At 44.5% G+C, this 16,523-nt stretch overlaps 2 protein-coding genes and 1 long non-coding RNA gene across 6 annotated transcripts; 1 reads left to right on the top strand and 2 right to left on the bottom strand.

Annotated features, from left to right (window-relative positions):
* Positions 1–22: 22 nt before the first annotated feature.
* Positions 23–10,409, bottom strand: LOC114157602 (RPA-related protein RADX). Of its 4 annotated transcripts, XM_028038705.1 has the most exons (19): positions 10,268–10,408; positions 7,616–7,727; positions 7,353–7,542; positions 7,171–7,280; positions 6,159–6,299; positions 5,914–6,080; positions 5,555–5,711; positions 5,105–5,213; positions 4,935–5,026; positions 3,392–3,517; positions 3,221–3,322; positions 2,976–3,149; positions 2,363–2,487; positions 2,149–2,294; positions 2,022–2,072; positions 1,914–1,954; positions 1,319–1,582; positions 1,116–1,250; positions 23–587 (listed from the first exon to the last, which is right to left on the bottom strand). In XM_028038705.1, the coding sequence occupies exons 1-19, from the start codon at positions 10,358–10,360 to the stop codon at positions 463–465; spliced, it is 2,460 nt and encodes an 819-aa protein (XP_027894506.1). In that variant the 5' UTR covers positions 10,361–10,408; the 3' UTR covers positions 23–462. The 4 variants fall into 4 exon arrangements, with proteins under 4 accessions (XP_027894506.1, XP_027894504.1, XP_027894505.1 ...); XM_028038703.1 differs by having other exon boundaries at positions 4,935–5,213; positions 5,914–6,082; positions 6,164–6,299; positions 10,268–10,409; XM_028038704.1 differs by having other exon boundaries at positions 2,022–2,069; positions 4,935–5,213; positions 10,268–10,409.
* A 925-nt stretch (positions 10,410–11,334) lies between these two features.
* Positions 11,335–14,876, bottom strand: ift46 (intraflagellar transport 46 homolog (Chlamydomonas)). The gene is made up of 5 exons (XM_028038749.1): positions 14,412–14,876; positions 13,729–14,027; positions 12,633–12,726; positions 12,245–12,376; positions 11,335–12,160 (listed from the first exon to the last, which is right to left on the bottom strand). The coding sequence occupies exons 1-5, from the start codon at positions 14,538–14,540 to the stop codon at positions 11,807–11,809; spliced, it is 1,008 nt and encodes a 335-aa protein (XP_027894550.1). The 5' UTR covers positions 14,541–14,876; the 3' UTR covers positions 11,335–11,806.
* LOC114157667 (uncharacterized) lies at positions 14,829–15,738 on the top strand. Its single transcript, XR_003598204.1, has 2 exons — positions 14,829–14,966; positions 15,519–15,738. It is a non-coding gene; the product is annotated as an uncharacterized LOC114157667 (long non-coding RNA).
* Positions 15,739–16,523: the final 785 nt, after the last annotated feature.

Here is a 16,523-nt window from a genome sequence, read left to right on the forward strand (position 1 = left end):
TAGAAAGTAATGAAAACTTATGTAAAACTTATTTGGCACTTTATTAGACACTCAAAGTCACTTTACAATAGAAACCAGATGAACTGAATCAGTTCTTCTGGTTTCTATTCTGAATAAAATGAAAATCCTTTGATTGGTGACTAAGATTAAAAAGAATAAAAGTTACTTTTTACTAAGGTCCATTAAGATGACATGTTATAAATGTTGCTACATAAATAAACTGAATAAATAAATACTTTCTGGAACCTCTTATTGTATCGTTCCGTTTCCCTGGGGAACAGATATGATGGGACACAGAGCCCCACTTGTCCACCGGGTTGGTCCAGAGGATAAAACCTCCTCAGCTCAGGTCTCCATGACAACCACTAGATGTTTTGGGTCTGAAGAGTCAGAGTTTGATTACGATGTTTACTGAAAAGTTCTTGTTGGTTCTTCTGGGTCGCAGTGAGGAACCTTCAGGTGTCAGTCCTTCAGGTGGAAACCTCGACTCAGAACCAGTTCGGTTCTGGCTCCGCCCAGGTGACACGCCTCCAGGACGCAGACCAGCCTCTGATTGGCCAGCTGGGGCGCCATGGCGATCAGGTCAGCTGACAGAGAGAGAGAGAGAGAGAGAGAGGTTAGCTTGATCGTCCCGGAGAGGCCAGGTGGGTAGTAACTAGTTACATTTACTCAGTTACATTTACTTGAGTAACTTTTTTTGAAAAAAGTTACTTTTAGTATTTTTACTACGCTGTACTTTTTACTTTTACTGTCAAGTTTCAGATTTTCTCCCACTGAATGAGAAACAAACATGTTTTTACCAAAACAGACTCACAGCTGCAGTTTCTACGTTTTTACTGGCAGAAACTGATTTATTTGATCTGATTTTGTTATTTTATGTTATTTTGATCTTTAAATGCAAAAATTTTCACATAACTTTATATTTTTTTCTGTCTGATGATGTAATATTTAATTATTAAATGATTGATAATCTGATCAGTTACTCAGAACTTCAGTCGACTTTTTACCGAAAACTTTTTTACTTTTACTTGAGTAAAAACACGTTGAAGTATTTCTACTCGTAGCTGAGTTTCCTGGTTCTGTTCCTCCGCTGTGATCGGGACGTCTGGACTCACCTGGAGACGGCGGCGGTGTGTGTGAGGAGAAGGCTCCCTGGGACAGGATGGAGGTCCAGGTGTTGGCGTGGCGATGCGAGGAGGAGGACAGGTGAGGCAGGAAGACGGCGTCGATCGTCAGGCCGTCGGACAGAGCTGGAGGGAGAACCAGAGACAGTCAGAACCGGTCCGGTCCGCTCCGGCGTCTCTCTGTGGGTCGGTACCTCTCAGCCTCACGGTGTAGTAGTCTTTGGGGGCGGAGCCAAAGCTCTCTGCGCTGGCCCCGCCTCCCATCGCCATGGCAGCAGCCTGCTCTTCCCTGTGACTGTAGTCGAAGCGCAGCGGTAAGGTTTCCGTGGCGACGGGTGAGAATGTCGGTGGGAGGGCGGTGGCGTAGGATGAAGAGTCATCATCATCATCTTCATCATCATCCTCATCTTCTTCACCAGCGGGGACCACGAACTCCATGGAGGCTTCAAACAGGATCTCTGCAGAGAGACGGGTCCACACGGTTCTGATCCAGTTCTGGACCAAAATCCATTTCATCCCCACAGAACCCTGGGACCGCTGTGGCTGAGCACTGCTGGTCAGCTGGCTTAAAGAAAACTCCTATACCCTGACCGACAAAAACTACAGGAAATATCTCTGGTTCTGGAACCCCAGGAAGGTCCGGATCATTTCTGGCCCGTTAACCGGTTCTGACCCGTTTTACTCTCCTGTATTTCCTCATTATTTCTGCCACCATGTTTCCAGTGGTTCTGACCCGTTTGGACCTGCTGACCGTACGGAGCGAACAGAACCAGAACCGGACCGCCTCACCTGTCCTGTTGGGTTCTGGCTGGACAGCGAGCAGAGGACGCCTGTGGAGACAGAACACGTCCGTCAGAGAGACACTGAGACAGACAGGCGTCCTCTGTGACCTCTGACCTCTTGCTGGGCGTCTCCGGCATCAGCAGCTTCCTCCGCCTCCCGGACCTCCTGCAGGGACAAACCCAGAGACCTGAGACCCGTCCTCATGTGGAGACGTCCCCCTGCGTGCGGCCCGCCGTCTCACCGTGGCGCGCCTGCGGGACGCGGCGTGGACGCGCTGAGGGACGAGGACGGCGACGTCGGGCAGAACGGGGAGGACGGCGGCGCCTTGAAGGACGGCGGACGCGGCGAGGGCGACGGCCTGTCCGTCCAGAACAAACAGCGGTCCTCCTGGGGGACGACAGAACCGGGTCAGCTCCGGGTCCGATCGGGACAGAACCGTCTGCGCTCGGCCTCACCTCCCCCGTGCAGCTGTAGGTAACCATGGAAACGGTCGACTGGAGGCAGAAGGTGCGTCGCTCCCGGTAACAGAGCCGCTCCAGCTCCCTCTGAAGCTCCGCCCCCTGCAGGAACCCGATCTCACCTGTAAAACAGAACCGGAACCAGAACCGACCAGCAGAGGTGAGTAGAAAAAAAAACTAAACTTATTTTAACTAAAGTAAAACTAAAAAAGTGACCAAAACATCAATGATAATATTTAAAAATTACATCAGACAAATCAAAATATAAAGTTATTTGGAAGTTTTGGTATTTTAAAAATCAAAATGAAAATAATTCATATAAATAACATTTAACAAATCATAATGTCAAACAGGACATTAAATGTTGTTATGACTCATTAACGGTTATCCACGAAAATAAATTTTCCCCAGAAAGGCAGGAATGAAAGTTTGAAGAGAAGAAAAAATGTCAATGAAAGGTTGATTTTACATCCTGTTCTACAAACGTTAAAGTAAAAAGTACAGCAGAGTGAAAATACTCTAAAAGTACTTTATTGTCTAAAAAGTTACTTCAGTAACTGTAACTAGTCACTGCCCCCCTCTGTCAGGACTTTTGCACCAGGGGGCTCACCTCTCCTCTCCCTCATGAGCGTTTCCAAGGAGACGGGAGGAGGCGGGAAGATGAAGAACCCTCCAATCAGAGCCCTGCTCAGCACCTGCTGGTCCTCCTGGCCCCTCAGCCACTGCAGGAAGCTCCGGACCGGCTGCAGCCGCCGGTAGCTCATCCGGGGGTGGTGACCCTGCCCTGCCGGCCAATCAGAGCACAGGTCAGAGGTCAGGCTGGAGCAGGAGAGGAAACGGCAGGTTGAGGCCTACCTGTGCAGTACACCTGTGTGTAGGTGGTGTTGGTGAGGTAGAGCCAGGCGGGGTTCTGGTGGGTCGTGACGGGCCGGAGGCGGGTGCAGACCACCACGGACACTGCAGACAGAGCAGGAACATCTGGGCTGCTGCTGTAGCTGCGGAGCGACCGCTGCTGGGCTCACCTACGTGGGTGGAGCTTCAGCTGCGTCTCAGGCTGCGACGTGGAGAACAGCTTCACCATGATTGGCTGCTCGCTGCTGCCGTCCTCCAATCGGAGCCAGCGGTACTCCAGAAGCCCCGCCCCTCGACCATCTGACGGAGAACAGGAAGGGAAGTAATTAAACAGAAACGCGCAGTAGTGAAACCAGGAACAAGACACCAGAACAAAAACAATACAAAAAAATAATAAAAGTTGAGGTTTTTTTTGCTAATTGTACCAAGAAAAAAAAATCCAGTCAGTTGTAGGTTGATTTCACACCTGATAGTCCAGTAGACTCAGTTTATTGGGGACAAAAGTTGCAACATTTGCTGCCTTTCTAGCTGCTGTGGTTCCTTTCAGCCCTTTGAGAAACCTGTTCCCTTTCCCGCCTGTGGAGGTGCTGCACAAAAAAACCACTGAAGGAAGTTACATAAAAAGTTCTGAAGAAGACATGGAGCGTAACTTCTTTCTTCATGAAACGTAAACACAAATGGAGGGTTGGAGTTTTAGCCGTTGTTGAATTTCTCCTTTGTTTTTGGTAAAAGACCTCAAGCCATTTCTCCCACTAATGCTACACTAGCATGTTTGTTTTGGTTGTATTTACCCAGAATGCCCTGCGCTGTAGTCCACTTCCTGCTTTTGGAGTCGTCTTTAGTCCGCTTGGTGTTCATATACGTTTTTGAACCAAACGAGACTTAACTTCAGGGAAACCGAGGCCGAGGTTTGTAGGCAGACCAGAGTTCAGGTTCTTTGTCCACATCAGTGTCTGATTACGCATTCAGACCAAAGGAACCGAACTTTCTAGGCCAACAAACTAGAGTTCAATTAAAGCAGATTAAACAGGCCTGGGGTGAATACATCCTTAGAGGTTTTAAAATGATAAATTTTGTGTTTGAATTCAGGTTCTTTACAGAGTAAATCTGAGCCTTTTCTGTAGGTGGTAAAAAATACAGAGCTGATTAACATGCTGGGCTTTATTGGCTATTTTTGTTATCAGGTTCATTTTGAAAAGAACATGTGGCTTCTTTAGGTGTAACTAATCTCCAAATAAACTTTATTTTGCTGATAAACTTTCTAACTAGGTAATTAAGGATTGCATCTTTATTTTTCTGTGCAAACTTGGACATTTTTATGTAAATTTGTTTAGTTCTGCAACATTTGACCAGAAACCGTCTCAGAAAACGTCGTCTAGCATGTTATTTTTAGTGACTGTTTAATGACAACGACTCACAAGACAAACTCAGCCTTACTGAAAAATGGAAGGAAAACTGAAAACTGTTAAAAATAAATATTTCTGACTCGACATCCCAGATAAAATTTCACTTCTGTTGTACATCAGATTTGGGGAAGTTTGGTTTGCAGAGTGCCAACGTTCAAAAGGCCATAACGTCTTCATTTATTTATTATTTCTATATGTTTTAGAGAACAATCCCAGAATTTTTAAATAACTCAAAACGCCCACAAAGAAACTTGGTCCTGGTTCTGTCATGGCGGGTCCATATATGACCTCCATCAGCATTTCTGTCTCACCTTTATTCCGGACTCGCTCTGACCGACCAGCGAAGGTCAGCAGGCCGATGACATCACACAGGGAGCCGTGACGACACTCCTGGAACTCCTTGCTGGTTGCATTGGATGACAGGACAGGCGGGTCGGCGGGAGGTTTGGACCAGGACAGACGGACACAGACGGACACAGACCTGTTGTAGAAGCTGTGTGACGGTGCAGGTGGGACGCTCTCAGGTGAGACGGACGACTCGGAGACGACGCAGAGCTGAGCTGCCGGGTTCCTGCTGTTCACACTGATCTCTGCAACAGAGACGGGCCGGGTCATGAGTGCAGAACCTGGTCCGCTCAGCGACTGCAGAGACCCCACATCATCACTCCTCCACCACTGAGAGGCGCACCTATCCCACATTCAGCTGTTCTGGATCGGATCGGTAAAACTCAGTAGAGGAAAAAGTGAATTTCACTTATAACGTGGGAAAATGTTTAGTTTTTCTGAAAAGCTTCTTGTCGGTTAATTTTACTCTTATCTCAAACGTACCAAGGTATTTCCACTAGATACCAAAATAAAATATACGGTTTTAGTTTTTTGCAGTGCGCTGAAAATGTTTCTGTCTCCACAGAAAGTCCAGAGTTCCTCGTACCGATGTCGTCGACCTCGGCCTGGTAGTGCTGTTTGACCCGGAAGCGTCGCAGGCTGATGATGTCACCGAGCTCCAGGCGGCGGTACCAGCTGACGCACACACTGTTCCACAGCACCACACACACGCTTCCTGTCCGGTCGCAGGCCTGCAGCACGGCCTGGAGAACACATGGAGACAGCTGTTGGGCACGGCGGTGGAGGAGTGATGCTGTGGGCTGAGGGGAGCAGGAGCTGCTCAGGGTTTCATCTAAAGGTTTCTTCCTGAGCAGGAAGTGATTAATTCCCAGCTTTACAGATGAAAATCGGCCCACAGCATCACACGTCCTCCACCGAGCTTCACGTTATGCGTTTCCCACTGACCTTATATGGGCATTCACAGTTCCTGTCTGTCCTGCCATAGTACATCAGGTGGGACTTGTTGATGATGCGTACGATCAGCTGATGCTGGATGGCGCCCCTGGAGACGCCGCGGTGACTGGACAGGAAGCGTTCCCGCAGCTCGGACACGGTAACAGACGGCTGTCGTCCTGGCAACACACACGCAGGTCATGTGATGGACTAATTAGTAACTCCCTTGATGAACCTGCGCTGCGATTGGCCCCTACCTTCCTCCTCCTCCTCCTCGTCCTCCTCCTCCTCCAGGCTGTCAGTGGGCGGAGCCTCCGTCCACTCCTCGCCGCTGTAGTCCACGTTATTCCACAGAGGGAGGAAGACGCTCCTGCTGGCTCTGAGAGGAAGCAGCGCACCTGACCGACCATAAACCAATCAGATGGCAGGAAAAACTTTGATGATTCTACTGCAGGGGTGTCCAAAGTGTGGCCCAGGGGCCATTTGTGGCCCACAGACTGACATTTTGTGGCCTCTTAAATGCAAGTTAATAATGATACACCTTTTATTTTTAATCAGAGTTAAATTATTGCTGATAATTTATAATTTTCTTGCAATGGAAGATATTAAGTGTAACACAATATTTATATGTATTTTTATGACCACACAAGTTTTCTAATGAATAGAAGCACATTTATCCAGAGTTTTAGTCAAAAGCTGACATTACAGAAACCAAGTCAGCTTCTATTTAATTTATTAAACTTGCAAACATTTTGAAATAAATCCTGCTTTTATAACTGAGAATAAACTTGTTCCATAAGAATTTGAAAACTAGACGCCTTTAGTTTAATAAAACAAATGTGCAAAATAATTTTAAATATTTGGCCCTACAATAAATAACATCAACATTTTCTGAAGCATTCATCATGTCATAAACATAAAAATTGTCCTTTAAATCATTCCCATTTGAAATAAGCTTCTTCAGGAAACCACTTACTATAAAATGTTTGATTTAAGTCACTAAGCTGCTCACAGTAACTGCATTTAATCATTTTATTAAATTTTATTTAAATATTTTACTGATATTTATTGATGCTCTAGTGCAGGGGGGTCCAAAGTGGGTCCTGGAGGCCCGGCATCCTGCATGTTTTAATCTCTCCCTAGTTTAACGTAGCTGGATCCAATGATACAAATAACATTTATTGGGATAACTATAAACCACCTGCTTCTGACTTGAAGATTTTCGCCCACATGACAAAAAGTTTGGATACTGGTTCTACTGGTTCTCACCTGCTGGTTCTGATGGTCCGAACCAGGGCAGAGAGTCCCAGTCCGCCTCGGACCTCCTGACTCCCTCCTCCTCCTCCTCATCGTCAACCTGAACGCTCACCATCCTGTAGCTGCAGGGGGCGGAGCCTCAGTCAGTTCCTCTCATGACATCACTGCACAGCGTCTCACCTGGCTGCACTCACCTGTCTCTGTCTGCAGAGGCCCCAGGGCATTCTGGGAGTTGGGCGCTCAGGGCCGGGATGAAGGCGGCGTTACGGAGCGCCGACCCCGGCTTCAGGACCCGCCTCTCCACCAGCCGGTTCAGACCGGGGTCCAGAGTCACCTGGAGGCGGCAGTCACCGTCTGTCAGCGTGACGTCATACAGGTCCTCACCTGGAGACAGAGGGCAGATGAAGGTCACAGAGGATAGAGGACACTGTGTCTGCTTTGTTTCTGTCCAGCTCACCACTCAGGACGGCCTGGGGAAAGTAGATGGCGGACGCCGGGTCTCTGCTGTAACGACGAATGTCCACAACATGCAGGGACTCCCTGCAGACAACTGGAGAGGACGAAGACGCCTGCAAGACAAGCAGAAGGGGGAAAAAAACAAAGAAATTTGGAGGAGAACACAGACTGATCCTTAGTTTGGTACCAAACAGAACCATCTACAATGGGGTGACTCAGTCTTTTCCCACACAAACATATTAAAATGTATTTTCCAGTCTGGATGCAAGAAAAATGATTTCATGACTTGAATAAATAAGATGCGCCAACAGGTGTTTGGTCCATTTTATTCCATTTTGATCACAGGTCAGAATCGCTCATCTGGTCCAATTAGGGATCAAAACCAATCAGTGGAAGCAAAATAAAGCTTTCAGAGCTTAGATAACTTATGCCAGATTTTAGTATTTTTTGACAGAAACAAATAATAGACTAAGCAGAAAGGACAGCACTCAGGGATAATATTTCCCATTCTAAACCTGCTTAGGAAATCTTGAAATTGAAACCAACCAACCTTATTTCCCATTAATTAATAATGTTACTAATCTTTTAAAAAATAGCTACTGTCAAGAAAACTGGTAGGGGGTATGAGATCTATCCAGGTACACGCAGAAACAGGTGCATGAAAGCCTGAGAGAAATAAAGCAATCTTGTGTTTTGATTTATAATGATTGAATGTTTTGATTTATAATGATTAAGTTGGACATGTATGAATACAATAGGTAAAATGACTGTGTGTAAGTAATCACTGAATGATTCTGAAATGTACGAATCATGATCTGTAATGACATAACAACAATGATTAATGCTTATGATTAATGCTTAAATGGAAATCAGCACATAGTTTTTAATATTTAACTGTGTTTAAAAGTTAATCAGAAGAAAAGCACATAGTTGTTAATGTTAAAAGGAAAAGGGGAAAAAGGAGAAGGGGAACTTATGAGTTCCTGCTGTCGCAAGCAGTTCTGAACAGATGGCCAGACGCACAGGATGGGTGGAGCGGTATGGTTGGCTAAGATCAACACGCTGAGGAAAGGACAGGACTTTCCATCCCAGCCAGCAATCAGCAGATGTTCAGGAAACCACGTAAACTAACACTCCCCATACACATACATGGCAGAGAACTGTATATAAGCAGACGGAAAAGGAGAAGTTCTTGTTCTTTGTCTGCGGCACCGAAGTAGAGCTAACACGAAGAAGCAGATCAAGGAAACAACAGCAGACCACACCCTGGAGCCACGGGGAAAGCTGAAGCTTCGTGCCGCCAAAGAGAGACAAGTTCCAATCGTCCAACCCGGGTTCCTGATTCGATCGTCGGTCTTACCTCAACCCAAACATTGCAACAGACTTGGAGAAAAGACAAAGGTTCCGGAGGGATAAAGAGTTGGGTTTTCAAAAGCAATTGAGCCCTCTCTACTTTGCTTCTATTCTAAAGAGGATTTTTCCACACAAAGGACAAAGATTCAGACCAAGGTTCTCGGACGTTCCTGTTGCTAAAGATCCACCACCAACTGGGTATGAGTTGAACTTGCTTCCTAAAAAGCTATCTCAGAATCTGCGACATAGGTTAGGGAAAAGAGACAGTAGGGTATGATTATACATGTTGATTTTATTACACTGCTCTTGAATTATATACAATTGATTATTGATTTGTATGTCACATATCCCTGCTCAAGCTTGCTTAATAAATTCATACTCTAAAATTCTAATGAGGTTGGTGGACATTGGAATTAATTGAGTCATTTATTCATTTTTCAGTTCTTTTAATAAAGGTAAAACTAATGTACATGGTTCTAGTAAAGAGGAGGCTTCATAATTTTCTTTGGCGAGAGTAAAATAATGACCCAGGGACTTACATCCAAGTCACTAAATCTAGTCTAGTCGGTTCCAAGAGCAAGTTATATTTTAGAAAGCGAGCTACCGTTAACAGAAGTGGTTATTGGAATTATGCAGCTGTGAGGGCTACTCAGCTGACTGTTCCTTAACTGAAAAGGGTCGTAACTTCTGGATTGGAGGTAGTTAGAGCTAGACGAATCGCTTTCGACACCAGTTTGAATAGATTATCTCCTATAGATCTCATTCAGGGTAATACCCAGGTCTTAGAGATTTTCCGGACCTGTTAGACAGAGAACTGGTCAGTAGTCAGCCCCGGAGGGTTGTGATGAAGTGGGCGGGGCTAGCTATTGCAGGATAACGGACACTACATTATAAGGATCACACAGTTAATTCGGGATGAACTGATCAATCTCAAGGTTCTTTATTTTAACAGTTCTGAACTGATCAGAACCTGACCTGTCAGACTCACTAAACACATCATCTGCCTGCGCTGCACCGGTTTAAAACCATCAGAACCGAAACAACTACAGCTAATCAGCTGCTAATTAACAGCCGAACTGATGGTCTGGGTGCGTTTCATAAGAACCCGAACCAAACTGAACTCCACAGAATAGCTGCTGTTGTTGATAAGCGGAACCGCCTTAAAGCAGCTGGGTTCTGAATGGAGTCTGGTGGAGGAGGATTCGATCACAGAGGCAGGACGGAAGCCGCTAACAGCCGCTCCTGCTCCCGTTCAGCTCATCAGGACGGTACCGGTAACAACAAAGCTTTGGGTTCTGACCTGGTTCGGAGCGGGTCTGGACCTGGTCAGGGTCCTGTGGAAGATGCAGCCGTCTGCCGCCATATTAGCCCTGTCAATTCCAGAGAGGTGCATTGTGGGAAATCGAGGCCAACTGTTTGACCTCTGTGGAGCCTACAGATGGAGAACCGCTGTTCTAGAAATTATTCCTGAGTGAAAATGTATTCCTTTATGGAGAAATAAAATTACGGAATCTAATTAAAATTTTATAAAACATATATTATAATTATACATAAAAACATTCATTTTTTATTACTTTGCTTCTTGTGCTAAAATCATGTATTAACTGAAATTCCTATTGCATTTCAATGAAGAGAACGAGGAGAAACATTGTAATAAAAAACAATCATTGGATAAAATTAAATCTTTATTTAACAAAACAATCACTCAATTGTCTGTTTTAAATAATTAGATTTCATGTTTAATTTCTGTTAACGTGTTACATTAGTGTGTTCATGGTTTAATATTGACTGTAATTTAATTATAAGTGGTAATATTCTGAGAATAAAAATATTTCATCATTTTTCACAGACAGATCATTTACTCTTCAGGTTATAAAGTTTCAGACTGATGGAAATATTTGTGAAGCTTTAATGTTGAAGCTTTAGTGAAACATTATTTTAAATACGTTTATTAAACAGCTAACATGTGATTTCTGGTTCTCACCTCCCCAGGATCTCTGAGCCAGTTTCTGTCATTCCTCACCTGATTGTTCTGCTGTTCTTCTTCTCTCTCCGGTTGTTCTGGTTCTGTGTTGTTTGTCGTCTTAAAATAAAAAAAAATGTCTCTTCTATCTCAGAGTTTTGGTCTTTTATTAGCCGTTTTCTTTTTGCTGGTATTGTCTTACTTTTAATCATAAACTAAACTCACCTGTTCCTCATAAAGTGACAAGTATCTAATTCTTATTGATGACAATTTACTAAAAAAGAAAACAGAAACCATCTTGCCGAAAAATAAACTAAGGAAATTGTTTGTCTTCCTTTCAATAAGGTTCAGATCTACAATGATTTGCTAAGTTTAGCTGCATTTTCATTAAAATACAATTGTAATTAGTTTTGTAATTTTATTTGTAAAATAAAAAATGTGACCCAGAAGTGCTTTAAGGTTCAGGACTGCGCTTCGTCTGCTCCATCAGATCATGAAGTCCTTAGCAGAACTCTGCAGAACCCGACCTTAGTTAAGAGTTCAGGTTTTATTTAACAAATTTAATTATTAACAGAAGTCACGATGATTTCTCTGGTTCTGCTCCTTCATCCCTGCTGGTGGTTCTGACCGGGTTCTGGTTCCACTCCTCCAATGCTTCAGGAAATGAAGTCAAACTTCCTGGATGTAAAACCTGTTGCCATGGTGATGCTGATCACCTGCTATCCAACCACAACCAGTTGGTTCTGTACGGTTCTCCTGCTCTCACCCTTTATTGGACAGCAGAACCAGAGAAATAATCTGAAACCAGAACCCCTCAGTCATCAGAACCGGTGCAGCACTAAGCTGGGGCTGTGGCCCCTGACCTCTGACCTCTGCCTACACTCGGCTGGTGAAGTGCTGGGAGTCTCTGAACTCCAGGTAGAGGCAGAAGAGCAGGTGCAGGCTCTGGACCCTGGTTCCGTGGACGGGGATTTCCAGCAGGCTGCAGACCAGGTCGGCGTACTGCAGCAGGCTGCAGGCCAGGCGGGCCGGCGGCAGCTGCAGGGCCCCCAGCAGCTCCTCCACCTCCGGGGGCCACTCCTGCATCAGGCTGTCCAGGTCCGGCATGGTTCTGCTGTAGCGCACACTGGCCGGTGGCTTGGACCGGTGCAGCGCGCTGATGCTATCCACCCAGCTGTCCACGGCCCGGGGATTGGTCCGCGGGCCCGCCACGCTCGGAACCTTCTTCAGCTGCAAAGGGGAGACAGAGCGGGGTTCTGATGGTACCAGACCGGACCCTGGAGGCTGCAGGTGTGTGTGTGCAGGTGTGTGTACCTCTGTGGTTCCGTGCTGTTTGGTTTCCTCCGACAGCCACAGAGACAGAACCGTCGGGTCCGACTGCTTCACACTGGGCTCATCCAGAACCAGTAGGCCCAGGTTGTCTGGTTTCCCATCTGGCCTCGGTACCTGAGCACACCACACACATTTCAAATCAGGGCAACCCGGTTGAGACGGTTCTGAAGTTTTGATTTGGACCCAGTTCTGATCCAGGGTCCGTTTTCCAGCAACCTTAGAACAAACAGAACCAACTGTAGTTCTGAGAGTTTATAGAGAACAGCTGGGGTTCTGTCCAAGACCGGTACAGAACAGACTGGACCACGATTCTAAAACATGTTCTATCAATAGAAGGCCTGGTTCTGACCCGGTTCCCAGTGTTTGGTACCTTTAGGAAGGCATCGATGTCTCCTACAGCTGGGATGAAGTCCGGGATGAAGGGCTTGAGGCAGAGGTCCAGTTCCTGGTTCTGAGGAGAGTACCTGAGAGGAAATTGACCCGTGTATCAGATCCAGATGTTCTGACCCAGTGAAGCATGTAGAACCTGCAGGACTCTGGTTCTGGGCTGTTTCTGGACTCCCTGCAAGAACCTTCTCATCTCTATATCATTAACCTGTGAAGCTACAGGAGAACCAGATGGTTCTGATCCATTCTATATAACAATAACACATCACATCTGGATCAGAACCAACTAAACTCTTTCAAGTGTAGAGAGCAGAAACCAGAACCTGGAGCTTCAACTGCAAATTCTACTGGGTCAGAAAAGCCAGGTTCTGTTACATACAGAACCGAGTGATAACCCACATCCTACTGGTGCCAACATGCTAGAATTAGCCCTCATGCTAACTTTAGCCTTATAGCTAAAATTCTAATAATAATTATATTTAGTATACAGAACAGAGTAAGTCACTATTAGTCAACATGCTAATAACTAACATATGCTAATGAAAGTTGTTTAGCTAACTTTCACATTTTAATTAATTTTTAGCTCATTCAAGTTCAAAAATACTTAAAGGGAAAATTTAATGTTGTTATAATTCATATTAATTAAAATTCTTCAGAGTTATTATAGATAGTGGCAGCTGCTACAGCTGCTTCCTGGTTTTTGTGGGGTATCGCTAGCAACATGCTAGCGATACCCCACATGCTACTTATAGCATTTTAGCTAACCTTAGCATTTTAACCAATTTCTTATTTTATACTAACGTTTGTAAACTGAATGTTTGAGCAACAATGCTACATTTAGCTAAAATATAGTCTATAGTATGTGGAGTGTAATTAGCATGTTGACTATTTTAGGTTATATAACAATGTTTTTGTACTGATTGGACTAAGTCCATATTATCAGAACCAACCTGTCCAGCTTTAAGTGAGTGGGACAGATGTTCAGAACCATCTACAGTGGAATTCAGGTCCTTGTATGAACCAAAGGTTCTGTTGGTTCTACATGGTTCTGATGGACTGAGGTGTGTGTCTTTGCTCACCGGGTGATGTACTGGAACAGCTCTCTGATCTCCGTGGTAACCGGCAGGTTGGAGTAGTCTGCAGGGTCGTACACTCCCTCCAGAGTTTCAGTGGGCTCATCGTCATCATCATCCTCATCAGACTCCTCCTCATCGGAGTCCTCCTCTTCTTCCTCCTCCTCTTCCTCCTGGGTCAGACCGGGCCCTGGCTTCAGCCCTGCCAGCTCTGTGGCCCTCACAGGTCTGTGCTTCTCATCCAGCGGGATCCTGCTGCTGCTGGTGGACATGATGCCAAGAACCTTATTGCTGCTCCACTCGGTCTGACAGGAGGAAAACATGGAGGTCAGAGAGAAGCAGTCTGACCTCTGACCCCTGAGGATCAGCTGAAAGGCCATCAGGAAGTAGAAAACCCCAATCTAAGAGCGGCGGCGTTGGCGGGAATCCTTTTATTGTTGTTTAGAAAAACTGCATTAATCTGTTAATTATTTTAAGTAGCCAAAAACTGAGGAGACATATTTTATTACTATATATATAAAATATATACAATTATATAAAATATATTGTTAAAGCTGTTTTGTTTTTGGGTTTTTTGCACAATTTTCTAGAGGGGAAATAATAAAATTAATCTTTTCTAAAACTCGGAGTTTTAGACTCCCGGCTTCCAGATTTAACATCGGGCAGCTCAGCAGGCTGTGACCGGGTACCTGTCTCTGTCCTCGGGGAGTCGGGCTGTAGACACTCGGTACCTCCTCTCCGTCCTCCACGTCCAGACTCTCGTCGTAGGGTTGGTTCCTCAGCAGCTGGGGGTCCTTTCCCCGGTCGGTCCGCTCCATGGGTCACAGCTGCCTGAGGAGATTCGGGTGGTACCTGGGTTACAGCAGCTTCAGCTTCAAACCGTTACCTGATGTACCGAAAGCAAACCTAGCAGAACTAGCGAAGCTTTAGCCCGAGCTAACCGCTACCAGCAGCTCGTAAATCGGCTTTTAAACAACTAAAAGCACAAAGTAACCAAGTAAATGCGCAGCGAAAACTTCAAATTCGTCGTTTAGAGACTGAAAATAATCGCCTGACTGCAGTTTAAATCTGTTTATCCTCAACCAAACGCTTCTTGTTACAGCAGTTATAGAAGCGACTGAGGAATGTACTGTATCCTAGCAACGGAAGATGGTTGGCAGCCAGATGATGTGGAGCATCACCGCCACCTACTGGTCAGGAGGGGAATCAGGAGTTTATAACCCGGGATGGTAGAGGCATTGGAGGTACACAAGAAAATACATCTTTTTCCTTTGTACTTCTGCTTGTGATCGCTTCAAATTTTGTTTTGTCAGATATTTCTGACTTAATAGTGTTTTGATTTCTGTCTTACTATGTTTAATGTCAATGGCTACAGTAGCTGTCTGTGTTGCTTGCTAAGCAAACATATCTGCTTGTCATTCCCTCTTACTCCTCTAAGCTGCAGGGCATAATAAAAAGCTCATAAACGTTTTGCAGCTGTAGCAATATATATTTTTTATGTTCTGCATAAAAAAGCCCTCAGTGTTTTACTGCAATAAAATGGAAGAAATCCAAATCTTGATGTTCTGAAAATTTTAAAATTTAATTTTAAAGATACAAAAAAAACATCTAATTAGTTGAACTGAAAATTAAAGAACCAGACTTCAGCTGTTTTTCAGCAAACAAGAGAGAAACTTCCTTATAGATTGAGAGATTTATTGCAGCGTCAGACTTTAAAATAAATATGATAAAATGTTTGAATGAAAGTCTGAACAAGCAGTTAAACTATTAGAAAGTTTCCCTTCTTCTGTTACCAGCTGCAGGAAGTTCTGATGGAGGACCGGCAGAACATCTGAGACCTTCACACCTTCTGTGTGTTTCTACTCATGACTGTGATGGTGTATTGATGTGTGGAATACAGCTGAAAAAAGCTGGTTTGGGTTCTGAGTCCAAAGACCGTCCAGTCTCTTACATATTATGTAAAATCAACTTTTTTGAACTCTACATCATGTTATAATATTATTCGCTCATCAAAAACATACCTTGAGTGTTGCCCTGATTCTTCAAGCATGTTTGAGAAATCCTCTAATCTCCATGGCAACCATTAAACTGTTCAAAACACCTGGGTGATCCTAGCTCCGTCTCCGAGGTGTAGCTCCTCCCACACTCAGCTCCTCCAGATTAGTTTGTTGTTCAAACTACATCTTTGAACAACAAGGCAAAGTTCAAACACCTTGTTGAACTAAGCATCTGCTGAGCTCATTACAGGAGCTACTGCTCAGTGAAACTCTGCTAAACATGTTGTTAAAGGGTTAACAGAGGAGCATTGTGATGACTTCCTGGAGGCAGAGTTTCAGTGATAGCAGGAGCTTCTTAAAGAGACAGAGGCTCAATTTCAAGGCATTAAATTATGATGTCAGATTTATTTTATGTTATATATGTAAACTATATATATATACAGTACAGACCAAAAGTTTGGACACACCTTTCTAATTCAATGGGTTTTCTTTATTTTCATGACTATTTATAAGGCAAGAAATCCCACTTATTAACCTGACAGGACAGGTTGACCTATGAAGTGAAAACCATTTCAGGTGACGACCTCTTGAAGCTCATCAAGAAAATGCAGAGTGTGTGCAAAGCAGTAATCACAGCAAAAGGTTGCTACTTTGAAGAAACTAGAATATAAGGGCTATTTTCAGTTGTTTTACACTTTTTTGTTTAGTGCATATTTCCACATGTTTTATTCATAGTTTTGATGCCTTCAGTGTGAATCTACAATGTCAATAGTCATGAAAATAAAGGAAACTCACTGAATTAAA

Source organism: Xiphophorus couchianus, chromosome 14 (genome assembly GCF_001444195.1).
Source record: "Xiphophorus couchianus chromosome 14, X_couchianus-1.0, whole genome shotgun sequence".
Taxonomy (NCBI): Eukaryota; Metazoa; Chordata; class Actinopteri; order Cyprinodontiformes; family Poeciliidae; genus Xiphophorus; species Xiphophorus couchianus.